The sequence below is a fragment of the Ascidiella aspersa genome, chromosome 9, assembly GCF_963924565.1.
Source record: "Ascidiella aspersa chromosome 9, kaAscAspe10.2, whole genome shotgun sequence".
Taxonomy (NCBI): Eukaryota; Metazoa; Chordata; class Ascidiacea; order Phlebobranchia; family Ascidiidae; genus Ascidiella; species Ascidiella aspersa.
The window spans coordinates 11,084,069-11,103,750 of NC_139455.1; the positions used below are offsets into that span (position 1 = coordinate 11,084,069).

At 36.6% G+C, this 19,682-nt stretch overlaps 2 protein-coding genes across 2 annotated transcripts; one reads left to right on the forward strand and one right to left on the reverse strand.

The window, feature by feature from the left end:
- Nucleotides 1-5,561: 5,561 nt before the first annotated feature.
- On the forward strand, nucleotides 5,562-18,322 carry LOC146132981 (discoidin domain-containing receptor 2-like). Its single transcript, XM_083396721.1, has 19 exons — nucleotides 5,562-5,696; nucleotides 7,831-7,930; nucleotides 8,705-8,833; nucleotides 10,828-10,930; nucleotides 11,008-11,158; nucleotides 11,793-11,983; nucleotides 12,157-12,323; nucleotides 12,582-12,799; nucleotides 13,143-13,354; nucleotides 13,464-13,622; nucleotides 13,702-13,828; nucleotides 15,058-15,155; nucleotides 15,241-15,358; nucleotides 15,759-15,888; nucleotides 15,969-16,049; nucleotides 16,328-16,525; nucleotides 16,706-16,940; nucleotides 17,087-17,236; nucleotides 17,771-18,322. The coding sequence occupies exons 1-19, from the start codon at nucleotides 5,594-5,596 to the stop codon at nucleotides 17,951-17,953; spliced, it is 2,853 nt and encodes a 950-aa protein (XP_083252847.1). The 5' UTR covers nucleotides 5,562-5,593; the 3' UTR covers nucleotides 17,954-18,322.
- On the reverse strand, nucleotides 18,172-19,673 carry LOC146132982 (pappalysin-1-like). Its single transcript, XM_083396722.1, has 3 exons — nucleotides 19,530-19,673; nucleotides 18,453-18,588; nucleotides 18,172-18,386 (listed from the first exon to the last, which is right to left on the reverse strand). Exons 1-3 carry the CDS (start codon nucleotides 19,620-19,622, stop codon nucleotides 18,310-18,312), a joined length of 306 nt encoding a protein of 101 aa, XP_083252848.1. The 5' UTR covers nucleotides 19,623-19,673; the 3' UTR covers nucleotides 18,172-18,309.
- Nucleotides 19,674-19,682: the final 9 nt, after the last annotated feature.

Sequence of the window (19,682 nt, forward strand, 5' to 3'; positions counted from 1 at the left end):
TATTTACACAATTTTTTTATAACCAGCGTCTTGTTTTCTTCGTATCTTTTTGAAATGACAAAAATATTAGCTATAATCATTTTCATGAGGTTTGCATAAACCCGAAATATAACTGATTTGCAACAATATGTTGTTTAAATCAATGTTGTCAAACTTTCAATTTTTCAGGTCCAAATTTCTCATATTTGTTCAAAAAATAATCGCCAATCGCCCTAGTTGTGATGTCATAGCACGTTATGCATAGTATCATCACAGTTTTGCCATTTTTGGCTTCAGCTTTCGTATTGACCTTCTAAGTTCCCGCGTTAAACTGAAGGTCACATTGAAAATAAATGTTTAATGTCGAATACGTGCACCCGGGCAAGCAGTCTGTAACAATTTTTGCGCAACAGTCTTTACCAAAAAAAAAAGAATTTAACTTTTCAAAGTGTAAAAACTGCTGCGTTGTAAGCGAATCATACCTAAAATTTCCAATGCGGTTCGAACTGAATAAAAAAATTGCACCCGTCATACCCGTAATTAAATGTCGTCAAAGCTCGCCAGCCATTTTGTAGAAAGTGGGGCACTGCTGACACACGCCCTAAAATGGGCCAGTTTGTTGAACTAAACAAGCAGCAAGCTGTGACGGTCGTTTACGCTAGCGCTTCTCTGTCAAAAGTACAGAAGAACCAACAAACGTTTCGGAAAGTGTCAGGTCAGGCGAGATGCGGGATAGGACTGAAATCCCATTTATTTGTTTTCGATCGTTTTATCTACCGCCCGCAGTGTTCCGAACTGAATCTCCGCGATACAAATTTTCTTTTGTTTTAGTCGGTCAGCTGGGTATTTTCCTTGTTAGCTTTTGTCAATACAGTTTTAACTGTTTATGTCCGTACGTTAACACGTGTTAATGTGGGTTATATGCAGTGGTGGGATTCAGCCGGTTCGCACCGGTTCTATAGAACCGTCTCGCGAAATTTTATGAGATTAGCGAACCGGTTAGCATTACTGGTTACTATCAATGTCTTTTGCATCTTATCTTATACATTGATTTTTAAGATCCAAGTAGCTCACGTTTTTTTTTCAAAACGTGCAATGGTCAAGGTCGCACGTAACAGTCATACATTGTGTTAAGTTTTATAATTGTAGAAATTTTTCTTTTGTGATTGTTTGTCTGAAAATTTAATTGTTGCGTCATAAGTACAAGTCATGAGGCAACTGCTACTTTTTAGTGTGGCTGTTAGCAGTGATGGGATTCAGCCGGTTTACAACATTCGCTGGAACCTGGGTTTGCATCCTGTGCTGGCAACTACTTTAATTATTTCCCGGAAAATATGACTGTTTGTAACAGAACCGGCTAAACTATATGATTTTTGTGATAGAACCGGCTGACAAAAAAAATTGAATCCCACCACTGGTTATAAGCCAGAATGTAGATAAGGGTCGTGGATCAACTATTTTAGTAAACGAAACGTCTGTAAATAACCATCAGTGTTTATTGCTATAATGCACAACCTTATCCAGCTGTTGGTAATAATTAGTTTTGTTGTGAAATTGTGCTAACCTAAACCCTACAAAAGGTCTTTATTTGTTAGCTTGGCCTACAGTATTATGGCCGTCTTTCCATAAAAAAGTTTGTTCCAGGTTTTCTCAAAGTTTAAATCGTGTGATTCACTTGCATTTCATCGTATTATGTTAGTCTGCCACTGACTGTTTTTAAAAAAACGAATCTTGCAATTCCAAAATACGGCCCGGCCCGCGTGCGGCACACGATGTAAAACCATTTTGCGGTTCATACAGTACTTCTATTTTAAATAAGGACGGAGGTGCGTATAGTGATAGATAAATTTAGGAGTGATCGAACTTTCAGCTCGTGAGTTGCATTTCGATTTCAGTAGTGTAATAAATGGACGCATATAGAATTAAGGTGTGGAGCACGCCAAAGTACGCCGAATAGTCTGTTGCGGGGGCTACCACACACTTAGTTTGTAATGGCCACAAAAAAGGGCGAATCAAATGGGTCAATCAGGTAATGTCCCCAAACTACGTTTTTTGCTAACTTTTAATTTGGAAATAATTGTTTTTAGCTTTTATCCATTTTTCAAATGTTTAAGAAAACATGTTTATCCCGAAAGCGCTATACATAGCGTGTTACATCGTGTGACTTAAATACGTCACGTAATCTTTTAAATTAAAAGTATGACCAATTTAAACCATATAATATCATTTTTTGTACGTTGCAAGGGTGGCCCGCCAAATTTGTTTAGTGTTTTACGGCCCTCGTAGCATTTTGAGTTGCGCACGCCTGGGGTGCAAGCTGACAACCGTGTGATTCGTTGACACGGCCGCACTGAACGGCCAGGCCAGCATCAAGTCATCATAACTTATTAAAGAACATTTATGGAAGAGGCTGGGTGCACGGCAACTCGCTGCCGAACTTCGAAAATTTAAGTACTGTACATATCCATGTTCCATATATGGAAGAATTAGCCGTAGCCCGAAAATTGAAGTTCGAAAAACGGCTATAGAATTAGTTTGCAACTGAAAATTACGTTCTTGTATTACGCCTGAGCTCAGAAACATATCTTCTTATGATAAATAAGGTGTGACATACGTTCCAGAACCGAAATCGCCTGCACCTGTTGGTGCCGATCGCGCTCCGTCTACATTTATGAAAACCCAGACGAATATAAAATTACCGTCCTGTGCGCATACACTTTCGCAGTAAATAAATAAAAAAATTCAAAACTAGGAGAATCAATTAGTAATACCTACCTACCTACCTGCCCTAACCCAACACTAGCCCGCATCCAAACTAAAATAATTTGCATTGATTTAGTAATTGTTGAGCCCTGGTGATTACGCCCGAACTCGGGTACTCGGGTGGGCATAAATAGAACACCTAATAAGGCAACACTGTTTTAAGCGGAATTGTCCAAAGTAGCATAGTAGTAAGACCAACGACATAATGCTGCTATATACGCAGTAATATTTACGACAAAATGTCATTTTAATAAGACCTAAAGTCGTCGGAATAAGACCTAAATAAGTTCACCCAAAACAGTAGGGAGAGCCTATGGGCGATTAGTCTGTTTTGGTATCGACGTTTGACGTCCTAGTGTTATTGGCACCGTTGTTTTGGCAATCCCGCGTTTGCTCCTCTTTAGGGTTAGCTTTGTGTAGTAGACGGGGTAAAAATGTGGTTAGGGTGTGTTTGGGTTTGAGAGGTTTAGGTAGGCTATAATTAAATTTATTAATAGAGAGTCAGTGATGAAGTTCGGGGTGCGTTTGTCCTTATTCCTATTCCGACAGGTTAAGGACATTTTGATTTAGACTTTATTTCGCATAATAGGTATTCGTCATAATTTAAATTGTGTTTTTTCCCCTATGTTGATGTAATTTTATTTTCGGTCTTATTGCCGGATTTCGGCATAAATTAGTATATTTTCTAAGACAGCGGTCAGGAACCTATGGCTTGCGAGCAGATAAATCAAAGCTATCATTCTAGCATGATATGAACAAAACTGCACGCGGCCATGGCCTCTTTCCAAACTGTACTTTTCAATTTTTAAAACAAGACGAGTAGCATTTTTTCCTGTTTGTCTATTGGTGGCGGTTATTCTGATTGACGGAAACTCTCACCAAAATGCCGTGTTAGTATCATGGCATTCTGTAATTAAAGTTTGTTAACGTATAGCCAATGCACTTTTTCGCGCTTAATGCGCCCTGTCTTTTAAATAAGAAGATAAACTAGATATTAAAACATGTTATATGACTTTCATCGAAATACAACCAAAAGTATTACACTTTTATGGATCCTTTATAGGTAAAAAGGTTCCCGACCCATGTTCTAAGGATTATAAAGCATTGTTACATCACACAAAAATGTTATAGGAACAACGGAATTAATATTTGGAAAACATATATAAAGTTCAAGTTATAAGTTCGAAATTCGCACTACTGGAAACGAATCTGCCAAATTTCAATACGCAAACAGCCTCTTTAACATTTAACATGTACATCTAACATACCGTAGTATTAAAGTAACTGTAATACCAATCATTACTTTTCATTCATATTTAAAAAGGATGTCAATTGGAAACTAAACAACATTTGTAGCACCAAATACGTTACAGTATTTTGCATTTTTTACATTGTACTTTAGTTTCATACTTCGGTATATATTATATTACCACACATATTTGGAGATGTTCTTCTGAAAACATAAATAGCAGATAACAAAATAACCTGTTCTTTTCCAGCAACGTTTGTGGCAAAAGAGTTGACCTTCTTTCGTTGGTCTTGAGCTACATTAGCAAACAATAAACAAATGGTTCTCCGCCGAGAATTTCACACAGGATGTCAGCGGCCATGTTTATATATATGTGCTTCGCGCTAAATTGATTTGTTTCGCTGCGCCATTCATTAGTTAAAACATGTCAACCTAAGAAATAACGATAGGTTTACACAATAATATACTTTTCATATTGTCTCTGTACTGTATTAATAAGTTATTTAACAATCACACACATTCTCTATTTACTTGCTAAATATTATGAAAGTAAATGTAGCCGATATATAACGAATTTGATGGTATTGAGTAAGCAGAAAGCACGTCTCTCAGACTTAAATTACGTTACAGACAATTTTACAACCTTTATTAAATGTAATTACATTGTTTCTGATCGCACGTGCCATTGTGCGTGTTAGAAGAAGCAGAAAAGTGCTACGAGTCCATTAAGTAGGGAGATAATTGTTGGTCTGCTATGCGCAAATGGTTTATGGCATTATAAGATGCTTTTTACGACTTTAGACTTAATACCGACCATAATCCAACACATTAAAGCGTTTTAAAACAGGAAGGTAACATAACGTATAATTAAATCAGTTGAAAGAACGAATGACAGATATAATAGTCTCAGCTTTAAAAAAAATACTTAAAAAATAAGCATCAAAAGGAGCAAGTACCGTAAAAAAAAAGCTTACTGTTGGCTTATTTAAGAAGCATGTAATTTTTGTATTTTCTTTTTAGGTTGTTTATTCGAAATTTTAATGTTGTTAAACAATTGATTTAATTTTTTTAATAAATTCATATACCGCTCAGTTTTTCAAGGGTATTTCATTTCAAGCGTGTATTACAAATGGAATATCGCCATGCGATTCCGCAGAGATCTTCGATTCGTTTTACGTCTTTGATATCGTGCCACAGAGAGGCGGCGCAAACCCGCACAGACGAGGTTAGGCAGCTCACAGTTCCTCTTTTTTGTTTGTTTAGCACGGAAAGAAAAAAGCAAATTCGCCGCGACGCCTGTAAGAGAAAAGTGTTCGTCAGGCAGTCGTAGGCGATGCTAGTAAGAGTACTTGCCGACCGATTGTTATTAAGTATGTAAAAGCAACTTTTTGCGATGTCAATTATACGCAGATGTAAACTGTTTATATACTATTTAGATGTATAGGTTTGAGACTTGTCGAGGAGATTTTAGTCGAGTTGTCTGCTTTCGTTAATATTTAACTGAAACTGTGTTTCAACGTACAAACCTTAACACTTGCTTGCTCTTACCTTCTGTTGTACAGAAGCATTATATACGGCGTGTTTCTTGTAAAACCCAGCTTAATGTATGTCGGCATATTTCTTAAATCGTTCTGGTTCTACCCACAATTGTTATGGCTTATTCTTTCTATCATGTGTGGGCGAGCGAACTCTCAAGTAGATTCAGGTAAGACAGACGTTTTGACAATGTTACAACGATATTTTTATTTTATGTTTTACAAAGTATTTTTTGTCGGAATATACTGTTATATTTTTGGCCTGCTTTCAGGATTAGGTTAACATGAAGCCACTTAGGAACACTGGTTGTGTTCATTACATTAAATCGGTGATTCAGTTCTTGTAATACCACTAAATGATTTGTGAAATGTATAAAAAGTGTGACGTCATATCATACAACGTTATCTTATCACGATCAAGCGTGTTACGCCAATACGACCGTAACAGCAAGACTTATCAATCTTGGCGCAAATAATGAACGATTGGTTTATTTACTTTATAAACGTAGTATTAATTGAGGACTCTAAGGTTTTGCGGTTTAAAATACAGAACTTGAAAAAATAAACAAAAAGCCGGTGCCTGTAACAAATTTAATAGAGAGTTGTTCTCAAACTTCAACTGAAATTTATCCAAATACTTAGATATTTTTTGCTAATGTTTTACAACCATTATTTGGCATGTACAAAGTAGAGGACTGTCTGATGTATTGGTCATCGGTTTACCAAGTTTATTTTGCCAAATCTAATCTGTATTTAATCGAGTTAATTATACATTTACACAAACGATACTATAGTCGTAGGAGCAACACGCGAAATCACTGGTTTCCACGTTTAATTTCCTCTCTTTTGTTCATTCGATAATCTTATCGCATGCTTGTTTGGCGAGATAAGAACACTTCGCACCATTGCTTTCAGCTTACTGAACGAGCTGAAGAAACAAAAGTGGTATATAAATAAAAAAACAGCTCCTCTGGTAATTGTAATTGTTAACCAACGTTTCGGCAACCTATGCAAGTTTATATTACCATGCCTTGTAGCAACAGTTTATATATTGAAAAAGTGGTGTATATTGACTAATAACCTGTTCTATAGAGTTCTTCAATTTTTTTACCTTTGTACTTACAGTTTTTTTGATAAACCATAGTATGCCTTAAACATTTCGTTTTTAGCTATTACCTTTAAAAGTAATAGTTTTTGTAGCATTGTCTACAAGAAAATTACAATTGAGTTTGTTTTGATTCAGTTTATCCCCGTTCTTTATTTAGTTGACGGTCATAATATTAGGAAAATTAGCCTTCTGTTTTATTCTACATAAACACACGTAAGTTACACTTTCACTTGTTTGAATCATTTGCCAGAAATAGTAATACCCTGAACTTTTTAAGCATAGTTGCGAAAAGCAAACATCTTTTTTAAATATTTTGTAAGTTGATCAGGCAAAATTAATAATGTTCATTGTGTAATAACCTGGGGGGTTCCACAGGTAAAAAGTATGTTGTTTATTCTCTGGTGTTGCGGGGGAACTGGAAACGTCGTAATCCGCTCAACTACGCACTTATGTATAAACCGCTTACAACGGTTTTTCTTACTTACCCAGAGAAAAACGTCCAACTACTTTAGAATCGTTGCTGGCCATAGGTACGTACAAGGTAACCTGCGCAGTTATTTCGTTATAATTATTTTATAGACTGTTTGTACGTAACAACGAATATTTGCATGACACCAAATTCCAATGTTTACCAAAACTAGAATCGCGTCCCAGTTCCGCAGCCCTGTTTGAAGATTTGTTTACTGGTCAAGCGTCGCGGCCTGGCAGGCAGGATTTTTTGGCAGGCGATAAGAAATAAATATGGTTTTACTCTGGGCAAGTGGGCGTGTTCGTTGTACGCTACGATAACGTCGTTTATTGATGGATGACTTTTTAATGAGCACCAATACACAGATACGTCAAGTTTTAACAAGCATCTTTTGTCGTCGCCAGACGCGCCCCTATTTCGTATTATTTTGCTTGATTCTAGACTGCTAGTTCCCTTGCAGTCTGCTTGGACTGATTTACTTTAATTTAATCGATAAAACCTGACACTGACAGTACATTCGATAAAACATGTATGCAATATTTGCATGACGCCATTACCGACTGACATATATATATATAGTTTGCGGTAAGCATCGTACACTGGTATATTAAAGATTTATAACGCGATACAAATATTTGTTCTGTAAACCTTGCGAGAAATGTGAATATAATAACATTTTGATTCGCCATACAACAAAGTTCACATCTTTAGAATATTGCCTTTCTAGCATGTCGCCACCCTCTTGGAATGCAAGACAAACGTATCGTTGACAGTTCACTGACTGCAAGCTCACAACATGCATGGGGAACTCAGGCCAAGTTTGCAAGGTTAGTCACCCGTTGTTTAAACTCTAGACCAGTTTGTAGGGTTGTGATCAGGCTGTCACAAACATATTTTACAACAGAAACCCTTTACTTGTACGTAAATTGTAAAATAATGTCTGGTCACATAACTCATAGGCTAGCAGAAGGCAATTTTATAATAAAATAATGCAAATTACTTAAAACCTTTTATTGTGTACGAGAATGCTGTTGATCAAAAGTTATTGATATCATAGCAGTAAACCCGGTAAAAATCGATAAAAATTGGGCAATACTAGCGTTTGGCCGAGTGACGTATAACTGGAGTATTTTCCCAACCCCCACTATTTAGTACATACTGGTGCAATGTTAGCAATGTAATTCGCTCAGTTTTTCAAATCGCTACTGGACGAATATCTATTTAGGTACAGCATTACAAGAGTAATATAGAGGTTGAACCCGAGTATTATGCCCTACTTGCAGACCATTAACGTCGCTCCAGAGAGCCATTTCAGCCCTCGTTCGGATAGTTTAAGACGCCATTAGAGAGCTCTATCGATTTATGCATTTACTTTACTTTTGGCGATGTTTTGCCAAAATCGGCCCTGTTTGGTTGACATTGCCGAAACACCTGTAGATTTTAGTTAAAATATTTTAAATTTCTATTTTTATTTAAAAATGTCATTGGTAGCGACCTAACTTTGTTAATAACACTGCTGCAGCAATATACCGTCCAAAGTTTATAAAGTAGGTAGTCTTGGCTTGTTTATATGATTGAAAACTCGGTGCAATTTTTTACAGACTGGGTCGAGATGAAGGTGATGGTGCCTGGTGCCCTTTAGGTACTCTTTTTCCCAACACCGAAGCTGAATATTTACAAATACATTTCAAAAGTTTCGTCGTCATTACCACGATTGCTACGCAAGGAAGGTAAATAATTTTGTAAGTTGTGTAATCTTGAAATCTCCAACCCCGAAAAGGCAGATAATAAAAGTAAAAAAATGCTTACCACCTAAAATCACCCAACGCCTAAGACGCCTGGTCGGCCAGCTTATCGCATTTGCTTGGAAAATGGGTATTCAAATTGAAAGTATAGCTGAAATACCTTATTTAAGCTGGACAAGACATTTTTCACACAAGCCAAAAGCACAGTATTTGTTATCGAATTATAGACTAACTGCAACATAAAACATTGATATTATTTTTTCAGATTTTGTATATTTACTCACTGTAATTTAGTTTTAGGCCACTTTTGGCTACCTAATGCTATTTAACAGGCTTTATCTTGCGGATACATACATCATATAAGGTTATTAACATCGATGTCTAATGATTCATTTTGTATTTTGGCACATACTAAAATATTGGTATAAAATGACAACCTTCTAAATCTAATTATATTAAGTTTTTTTTGTGATATAACAGCTGTACGACATATTCTGACCATTATATCCTGATCAAGCCATTTTCCGAGGTTTAACTCGTTGCCCTAGAATTAGATCGTATGTCGTGACTGGTATGCCTAGCCTCTAAAGGTATAGGAACGTCATTTCAGTACAAAACTGATACCACCTTAATTAAAGACAAATATCCTATGACTGCCTGGTTCTGAAATTGACCCTACTGCTTTCATATTTCACTAGTATTAACACACAAACCAAGCAACATCGCGTATAAATGTGGCCTAGTGTATCCGTATTTATTAGTGTTGGCGAAATCTTGCTCAAAACAAGTCTCAAAAAATGTAGTCATTTAAAACTACTGCAGTCGGCGACCCAACCAAATCAACCGGCGACACAAATGTTGGTAGCAACGCATGGATTGGGAAACACTGCTGGAAATGTTGCTGGAAATAAATCGACGCCCTGTTCATATTAAAGCTATAGTTACACGTTCGGTCGCTAAACGTCTAACTAACGAATTTTCCCCCCAAAATTGCAAAAACATTACGCATTCGATTAGTTTTCTGCAGCTCGTACTTCCATTTTTTCCTTACATTTTGACAACATTTTTAGTATATTAGCCCCTTGTAAACTATACATCAGAACGGTGCGTCAACCTTTCGTATACAGTGTGGCAGTTGATGAATAATTTTAAAATATCCACAACTCGCGGGCCAAACATTTTTCTATGTTTGGCTTTGCACTGGCAACCAGGGATGCGGAGTCGTTTAAAAACAAACCGAGTCTGCCAAATGTGCAATTTCATCGAGTCCTGAGTCCGGCTCAGACTCTCTGCAGAGGCCTGTATTTCACCCATTTACGTAAATGAAATAAGATGGGTATTCAGCAATCCACTCATAAGGGTCATGGAAAATATGCCACAATATGCTAATTCACTCTAACAATTCACAGTTTGCTGCCTTCAGTTTCGAAATTCGGTACTGCGCATGTGCACACGTCTGACTTGGGTAGTTAAGTAGTTTTACATAGTCATACTCGAGTCCCAAGTCAGACTCCGCAGCCCTTTTTAGGGCATTGTGGGGTAATACACACGGTTAGTCGTAAACAACAAGTTTAACCCCCACAAAAAAATGTTAAATACAACAGTTAAGACACTAGTTTGTGACACGAACACTGCCAAATAATTTGGCGTGCCCTGAAAAATCACCTCGCGTCCCACTTTTGGCACGCGTGCCAGGGGTTGCCGAACCCTGCTACAAACCCGGGTTCCGCTATATTCATGCGCTCTCACCCCAGGCCAAAACATTATAAGACTATCTGTAGTTATTTTGGTCCTGATTATTGTTTCTAACGTTTGGAATGTTAATAGTGTATTTATCTTAGTGCGTGTTCCAAAAGTTTGAGCGTAACGTAAAAAAAACTGTTTTTTGTTAAATTGACGTAAAATTTTTTAAGTCATTGTATTTAACATACGAAATTTTAATATTCGTTTTTATAATGAGGTAAAATGGTGATTTTTAGATATGGAGATGGCAAAGGTCGTGAGTTTGTTCCCACCTATATGTTTAATTATTCTCGTGATGGGCGGACTTGGCATCGGTGGTCGGATTTAAGGGGTGTAAACGTAAGTTAATAGTTTTTGGTTATCACGTTTCCTTTTGGAATTGCCAATTTTAAACTGTATTTGTATTAAATTTGCAGAAGTTGAAAGGAAACAGTGACACGATTAGAACACAGCAGCAACTGCTTGCTCCACGCGTCATTGGCGTCAAATATGTGCGAATTATTCCAGTAACATCCAGGCCGAAAAGTGTTTGCCTGAGATTAGAACTTTACGGATGTGCTTGGAAATGTAAGTTTGTATGACGTAATAAGTAATCACTGTAGGCATACATATTTTTCGACGCTATAGTGTAGTCTAAAAGTGATTGAACTTTGTTTGTATTTTATGTACTTTGTTCGTACTTTGGTGAATTGTTATACTAATTTTTTTGATTCACGAATGTTGTTTATGAATTCAGGACTCTGGTAAATCGGCCTTAAAGTGTTGATTCAATTAAACAAACATTTGCGCAGTTGGAAAATTTCTTCGATCTCAAATGTAAACAAATTTGGCACATTAGAAAGAATTAAAACGTTTAAGTTCTTTCGTCCTTACATTTAACTATTTGATTATGTGACATTATTATTGCGTAGGGCCTACTTGGTATCGAATCGGACGACAGCACTTTTTGACTAAAACATTGTTTTAATGTCTACAAATAGTATAATGTCTACAAAAGCCTAACTAATATCCGATAAATTTGTTAGTTTAGTTTTGGTTGTTATATGAAAAGTAACCACCGTTTAGTAAAACGGCCTATAAAACTAAAACATGGATATTTAATAGAAAAGAACTGCAGGTGCACGGGTCGCAGGAACACGTGCTATAACAGAATAATTTGGACTTTTTAATAAAGCTAGTTATTAATTCGATATGTTTGTAGCTGGTTTAATTTCCTATGAAATCCCTGCTCCGGACAATTACACTGCTTCTGAAAAGTCTTCGACCGTATCACCAATTTATCTCAATGGTTTATCTGATAATTCGTACGATGGCCAAGAAAACATTGTTCGGTTTAGCGGGGGCCTTGGTCAGCTGAGTGATGGTGTTATTGGCGATAAAGACATAAGAAGGGTAAGCGTTTATATATAACATGATATATTAAAGTACACACTTGAAAATAATCTTCAGGCCTCAGTACATATTTACAAGCACCAAAACATTTATAAAAAAATATGTTTCTTACAGACATATAGGTAAAATTATTTGTTCTCTTTGGTTTATGCTAACAGCTGTTGTTTATATAGATTCGATCTAAAAACGTACCACAATCTGAACGTGGCTTTGATTACGTTGGTTGGTCCAATTCTCCAAACAAGGAAAAAGTGTTAACGTGGATGTTCCAATTCAATGATATCCGAAACTTTACCGCAATGAAAATACATTGCAACAACGAAATCGCCTCCGGAGCAAAGTAAGATGAATTTCCACATACTTCGGCTACTTCCGCGTGTTTTGTCAGAACAGATGAGAAAATAATGCAGCGTGAACGCATGCGATATTAATATCTTTCTCTGCTAACATTGTGAAAGTTACGAATGTATGTTACTACGTTGAATTTTACAATTTATGTCATTTTAAACGCTTCTCTAACCTAACTGCAGTTTTTTTCCGTTTTGCAGAAATCATATAACATACAATATAGCCTTTATATTTTTATTTTCTTTTTTAGACTTTTTTCTTCAATTAAAGTGTCATTCAGCTTAGATGGCAAAACATTTCCTGAATCACGATTCTCCCCTCATATTTCGTATTACGTCGAAGACGACATTTATTTGTCGTCGCAATTTCTTACCATTCCTCTCAACAACGCTGTCGGTCGATTCATTCAAGCTCGTATCACTATTCGCGGACGCCTTCTGCTTGTTAGCGAAATTGAATTTATAAATGGTACGCTGTACTCTTTTGTAAGGTTCATTGTTACAGAAATTGTAACGCATCACACAAATACTGGGAGACTCTCATAAACATTTATTAATTTTAGTCGATTTAACCTTAACTTGGTAAACTGTAAAACATTGATGTCCTTCCAGGATTATTTTATTACAATTAGTATGATTTGTGAGTTCAATGCGTCACGTCTCGCCTCGTTTTAACGTTATTTTCTGTTCTCATACCTGCACATTTGAACATTTTTATCCCTACGATAAAATATTTCTGGTTACGCCCCTTGGAATTAGTGTTATATAAATGTTATATACAGGACATAATAGCCATTATCTTGTTTGTTTAGAACCTTTAACAAAAGAAGAATCTGTCCGATTTTTGGAAGAAATTCCTGTGGTGAAAAATGAAATAGTCACAGCTACAAACCAAGCTACTGTTTCACCCAATGTTGTCGATCACGTACCGGTAATTGTGGGGTGTCTTGTAGGAGTTATTGTTCTACTAATTCTCATCGTACTTGGTCTATGCTATCGACAACATCGCTTACGAAAAACACTGGTAAGTGCACTTTCTTTATGTTACCATTCGTATTATTTTAAATGAAATACCTTTGGATTAGTTGTGAACCAAAGATCATGACATCATTTAACTGGTTTTATTGTGGTAGACCCCGCCTCATTATCTCTACAATGCCAATACCGGGCGAATTCAGAACAACAACAACGAACATATGGTCACGCTGACGCCTATTGTGCGACAAACAGGGTCAGGGTCTTATCAGACAACACTGTTACGTGAGAAACCGCCGATACCTATCTACCAAGAGGTTAGTAATTATAGTTAGAAAATAATTATAAATTTTGACAAATTATCCAAATTTTTATGACTGTATCATCCTATTGCAGATTGACGCTTCAACTTCAGCACTTTTGCCCCGAGATAATGTCTACCTTCAACCGAGTGATGTCGTCATGACCTCACCACCGCCGTACGAAATGGTTCCTCTTGTAGCAGACATTGAGACTCAAGCAGGTTATTGCAAGATACGAACAACAATTTTGTGACCGTTAATTTGTTTTCCCACTGTGATGTAACTTACAGGACATGTCTCCCAAAATTGGCCGTTGTAATGCTTTGCCTTAACTTCCACATGCAACAATCATACTAATTGTTTTTTAGGGGCCGAAGTTTTATTAAATGTAAATATAACAGGATTAACAGCCATAGAACAGATTTCGTGAGGACCCATTCTTTTTTCCATGACATACCGCTATAATTTTTCAGGTCACGGTTTTATAATTTTTTTTTCACGTCACGGTTTTATGGTTACAATAAAACTATGTTGTAGACGTTATTAACAGAAAACGTGACTAATATTAATCGAACGCCGAAGTTTAAAATTTTAAACCTAACTGCATTTTTTTAACACTTAAAACGACCGATATGACAGGTTCGTTTTTAACTCTGATTCCTAAAAATGTTGCCTATTTTTAGCAAACACTTTTTTAAATACTGTAGCCTTGTTTTAAAAAAAAAAAATATATATATATATTTATTATTATTTTGAGATTATATATATATTTTTTTGGGGCAATATATTTTAATATATTGAGGTTACTGCTGAAAAATTGAATTTTTTCAATGATAAGAGTTATATATCAAACAAAAAAATTAAAACTATTCGCAAATAAAACGTATGTAAGTTGAATGCACTGAATACACAAAATGGAAGACGTTTGAGTTTTTCAATTGTAATGTTTTCCTCTCCATGAAATTTGAACAAGATTTTAACCAGGGCTGCGGAGTCGGTTAAAAATAGCCCGAGTCCGACTCCAGCCTAAAAAATAAACCAGAGTCCGACTCCGGTCAAATGTGCGATTTTGTTGAGTCCCGAGCCCGGCCCGGCCTCTACAACCTGTATTTCACTAATTTACGTAACTAAAATAACGTGGATATTCAGCAATCCACTTATAGGGGTGTCGTATAATTCATTCACTCGCAATACATGGTTGGAAAATATTCCGCCATATAATATTCCACCTTTACAATTTCCATTTGCCGGCCATATCAGTTTTGAAATTCGGTATTGTGCATGCGCATGTCGGACTCGGGACTCGGGTAGTTTTACAAGGTCTTACCGGAGTCCGACTCCGACTCCGCAGCCCTGGTTTTACCTATAGATTCAAATTTAAATATGATTCAGTTGCGTTTTGCGCAATATAGGCTAGTAGGCTTATTTTTTTTATTTTTTTATTGTATAGGTACGAGTGGACTAAGATTTCCAGAGCCTGACGTTGTAAAAGACATCGAAAGTAACGCGCCGTCACACTACGCTGAAACCGACCTTATTCAAGTGCAGGTACGTGTCCAAATTAATAAATCAAATTGTCAGAGCACATAATAACAAACACAAGATAATAATATTTTGTATTGTTGCTTTACAGACAATACAAGGCGTAACTGGTGGTAATATCTACGCGGTCCCGTGGACTGTTGGCACACCTGACCAAAAGAGACGCATAAAAAACTCCAAAAAAAATAATATGGTGGACTCTGACGAAGGTATAAATTTGTGAGTTATTGTAAGTCGGATTTATAGTTAATAAATGATATTCTAAGGATTTTTAGCAATTTATGTCAGTGATTTTCAAGCTGTACACATTCGAGAAACTTACAAGTGTGCCGCGAATATTTTTAAAAACACACAATTTGTAAAAAAAAATTGCCATGCTATTATCTACCTACTCCCTATAGTCGTGCAGTTTAGGTGCTGTTAAGTTATAACTGTATGCTTTTGTAAAAATTGTTCCTCGAATTTGGTGTTCATTTTTTAGGATGGCCCAACCTAAAAAACGTCTAGAACTACTGATTTATGCTATAAAAACCAACGAAAATAGGAGTTTATTGGTTATCCACTATTCTACCACAAATTAGTAAATGTTGTTTACTATTTCCCTTATAGAGTTGGCCGATAATCTCCCTCAAGAGTTTCCGCGCAATAAACTTGAGTTTGTCGAACAACTTGGTGAGGGTCAGTTTGGCGAAGTACAACTTTGCAAAGCTCACCCGTGTATCAGAAAATACAGTGAAAGGTAAGCATAATTCGCGTTTAAAAATGAGTTACGATTTTTGGTAATTAACAAAACAAACTCTTATCTTTCCACATAAATAGATTTCTTTTGCCAGGAGAGCCAGAATCGCCTGTTTTGGTTGCTGTAAAAATCCTTCGCGAAGACGCTAGTCCCAATGCGAAGTACGTAATCAATCAACGTAAAGAACTTATGATTGTTTGTTTCAGTTTTCTAGCACCCATTGTAGGTTGAAATAGTATTCCTAATCCTTAGTAATTCCTCAGCTGACTAGGCGGCCACTCTTTGGTCTTTCGCTGGCTCCTACCACCTGATTCTTTTTTTAGTTTATTTTAGTTTATGTACAAGTTTGTTTATTGTTTTTTTTTTTGGAAATTAGTAAAAATAAAAAAAAATGCAGTACATCCATGTACTTTACCGTTCTGAATTGTTGTTCTTACAGAGAAGATTTTCTTAAAGAAGTTAACATCATGGCAAAGCTTCGACATCCAAACATTGTGCGCCTAGTGGCAGTATGCACGACGGACGAACCATATGCAATGGTTACTGAATACGTTGAAAATGGCGATCTGAATCAATATTTGGCTACATTCAATGACACTATTCCCGGAGTTGTAGATTCATCCCAAACAAGCATTAGGTAAATAACACAATTTTGATTTGTTGAATTTTATAAAAGTAATACTAATGAAGGTTTGTGTGTTTTATGCTATATAAAGGATAGGCAAAGAGTTCGCCAATAACAATACCTTAAAAGGAAACTTAGTGTACCATAATATTTATCGTTGACGTTATTAAGTTGTATTTAATATTTCAAAAGCAATGACGCAATCATGAAAATGGCTTCACAAATTGCCTCTGGAATGGCTTACCTTGCTTCGTTGAACTTTGTGCATCGCGATCTGGCAACAAGGAACTGCCTGGTTAGCCTCGACCACTCGATACGCATTGCTGACTTTGGAATGTCTCGGGATATGTACCAGAGCGATTATTATCGCATACAAGGACGCGCTGTGTTGCCTATCCGCTGGATGTCGTGGGAGTGCGTACTTATGGTGGGTATCACGTGTAAAACGTGGTCCAATAATACTAAATTTCGCAGTGGTTTTTGTTTGTGCGCTATTGTAGAACCGCATTGTGAAATTTGGAGGCGTGACTTTGTCAGGTTGTTTTGAGCGACTAAGTAATTGTTTACTTTTAGGGAAAGTTTAGCAGTGCGAGTGACATCTGGTCGTTTGGTGTGACGCTCTGGGAGATGTTTTCTCTATGCAAGCACCAACCTTATTTTTCATTTACTGACCAACAAGTTATCGAAAACATGCATCATATGTTTCGAAGGACCGGCGACGAGGTGAGATACTATTATAATTTTTGGTTTGGCGCATTTTATTATTTAAAAAAAATTAGATATTTAAATCGCAAAATGTGATCGTTTTCTCGATTACTCATGTAATTACTTAACTTTAATATCTTCAGATATTGTTAAAAATATTTTAGGGTAAGGGTCTACGTTTATACTTTACATTTAGTGCCGCCGCAAGTTTGCGACTTCAAAGAGAAAAATACCACTAACAGTTAGCTTTGTCATATATATCCAACAAAATGTTAAGCAATATTATTCGCTATGACTGGCTTAACATTTCCAATTAAAAAGTAAGTTATCCTAAGCGTCTGAATAACGCCCAACCAAATAATGCAACTATTAGGGCTACTTGCGCCCTGCAAGTTAAACCCGAACGTTAGAACATATTGCCTAAAATTCGACCTTTGATTTCTCATTTACGATTCTTTTAAAGTAGAGCGCAAATAACGTTTTGTAAATTATTTTGACTTAAAAAATCTCATGGTTATATATTTCAATTTTCCATTGAATCTAATTATCCAGGTATTTTTGCCACGGCCTAAACGCTGCCCTACTTCGATTTTTAACTTCATCAAGCAATGCTGGAAACGATCAACTGATGAGCGCCCCACTTTCCAGCAAATGCATTCCTACCTTTTGGAGCGGCTTGCGACTAAAACAATAAAACCACTGCCCCCTAAAGTTAAACCGCCACCTTTAAGTTAGTGTGTGTAAATGACTAAATAATGTGGAAAGAGTTACTGAAATAGTTCAAATGGACGTTTAGCAACTGTGTAATTTCTTAACGATGTCATAACTTATTATTTGTATCGATAATATTTTTAGCCGCGTATTTACTGATGTCAGATCACTGTTTGTCCTTTCATTTTTTTTCCACTCTTGTACTGTTTAATTTACAAATTTACGTTTCGTTTGTTGACGAGTTGAGTATTTTTTATTGTTTCGGTGCACGTTTTTACACGACAAATGTATCGATTTTAACAAACCTTACAAATAAAGCGCAGTGTCTCTGATAAATTTTGTTACTTTTTTTCATTTTCCACCTTAGACAGCACGAAAGTCTATACGTTTCTTCTTTTTTGGCGTCTTCGATGACTTCTTAACCGCACTTTTGAGGCATATTGGAGGTATTCAGAGCCTGTGTGTTGCATTTTGTTTTAGCTTATCTGACTAACATTTTACAAATTCTTCGAAGTGCAGTTACCTCGCGGTTTATTGAGTTGAACTTGTAACACTTGCCTTCCCATCGAAACACCACGAGATGCATTTGATTGAAACTCTGCGCTATTTGGATCTTTACATGCGCAACGTTCACCACATCCCCCAGGAAACGGCTCCACCTAACAAATGCAACCAGTGTACCCAATAAAAAGGGGTTGTATATAGCAATATGCTAAAAACTATTGGAATTAGTTTGGAAAGATATACATTTTCGCATTACATAAATTACAGTTTTCTCTAGTCTTCACGAGGCCATGACCCAACAAAAAAGATTCTGTGCCCCGTTATCTTTCAAAATGCAAAAATTGTCAACGCCACTCTATAATAAAAATAAATAAAATTTTATAAATCTAAAAGGCATTCTTTCTTGCTTCAAACGAATGTTTACATTCTTTTAAATAAACTCAAGAGAATAACGATCCTCTTTAAATTCATCCTGCACTAGGCCAGATCACAGTTGTTAACACACATATATGTGTGTGCATGTTTCATTGAACAACAATATGGTACTGTAGATCCCCTTCAATATGAAGTTGCTTGTGCAAACAACAGAATGTGGCAAGCATTGACGTATGGTTGTTTCTCGACTCGCGACCTCTGAGCCTGTATAGCCCCGTTGGTACAGCGACGGTCCCGGCTTGACCAGCAGAGGTCGTGAGTTCGAACCTCACTGCAGGCTAGTTGTTTTTCTAGCCTGCTCTGCTTGCTTATTGATCGACAGATTCGGTAAGTCTGCAATGGCTTTCGGTGAGCACTAGGCCAACGATAAAACTTATCGCGCTTTCAAAAGCAGTTTTCTTACACCTATATGTATCTCTCAAGTTACTAAATATCTGGTCATAGTGATAAACAAACTTAAATTACAGCCTTGAATTAAAATTACTCATTTAGTTATAAAGGTCAACAACAAGGGCGGTATTCCAATGAATTTAGTCTGGCACGCCGCAGCTTACTTTTTATGGTTGTCTCATTCAGACCATTTTTGTTAAAGCAAGTGGGACACTTAAGCACTTTTTATTTGACTCTTAGTCATCGGTAGTCTAAACAGTACTGACTTTACCTTTCGTCCGGATATGGTACTTGCACAGCAATCGCCGCCATCCCAATTGCAATGCTTGCGATTGTTGTCTGGATCGCACCACCCATCGCCCATGTCTTCAGTATTGCACTTTCTTAAACATGATAGGTGTCTGGGTTCGGGAAACCACCTATA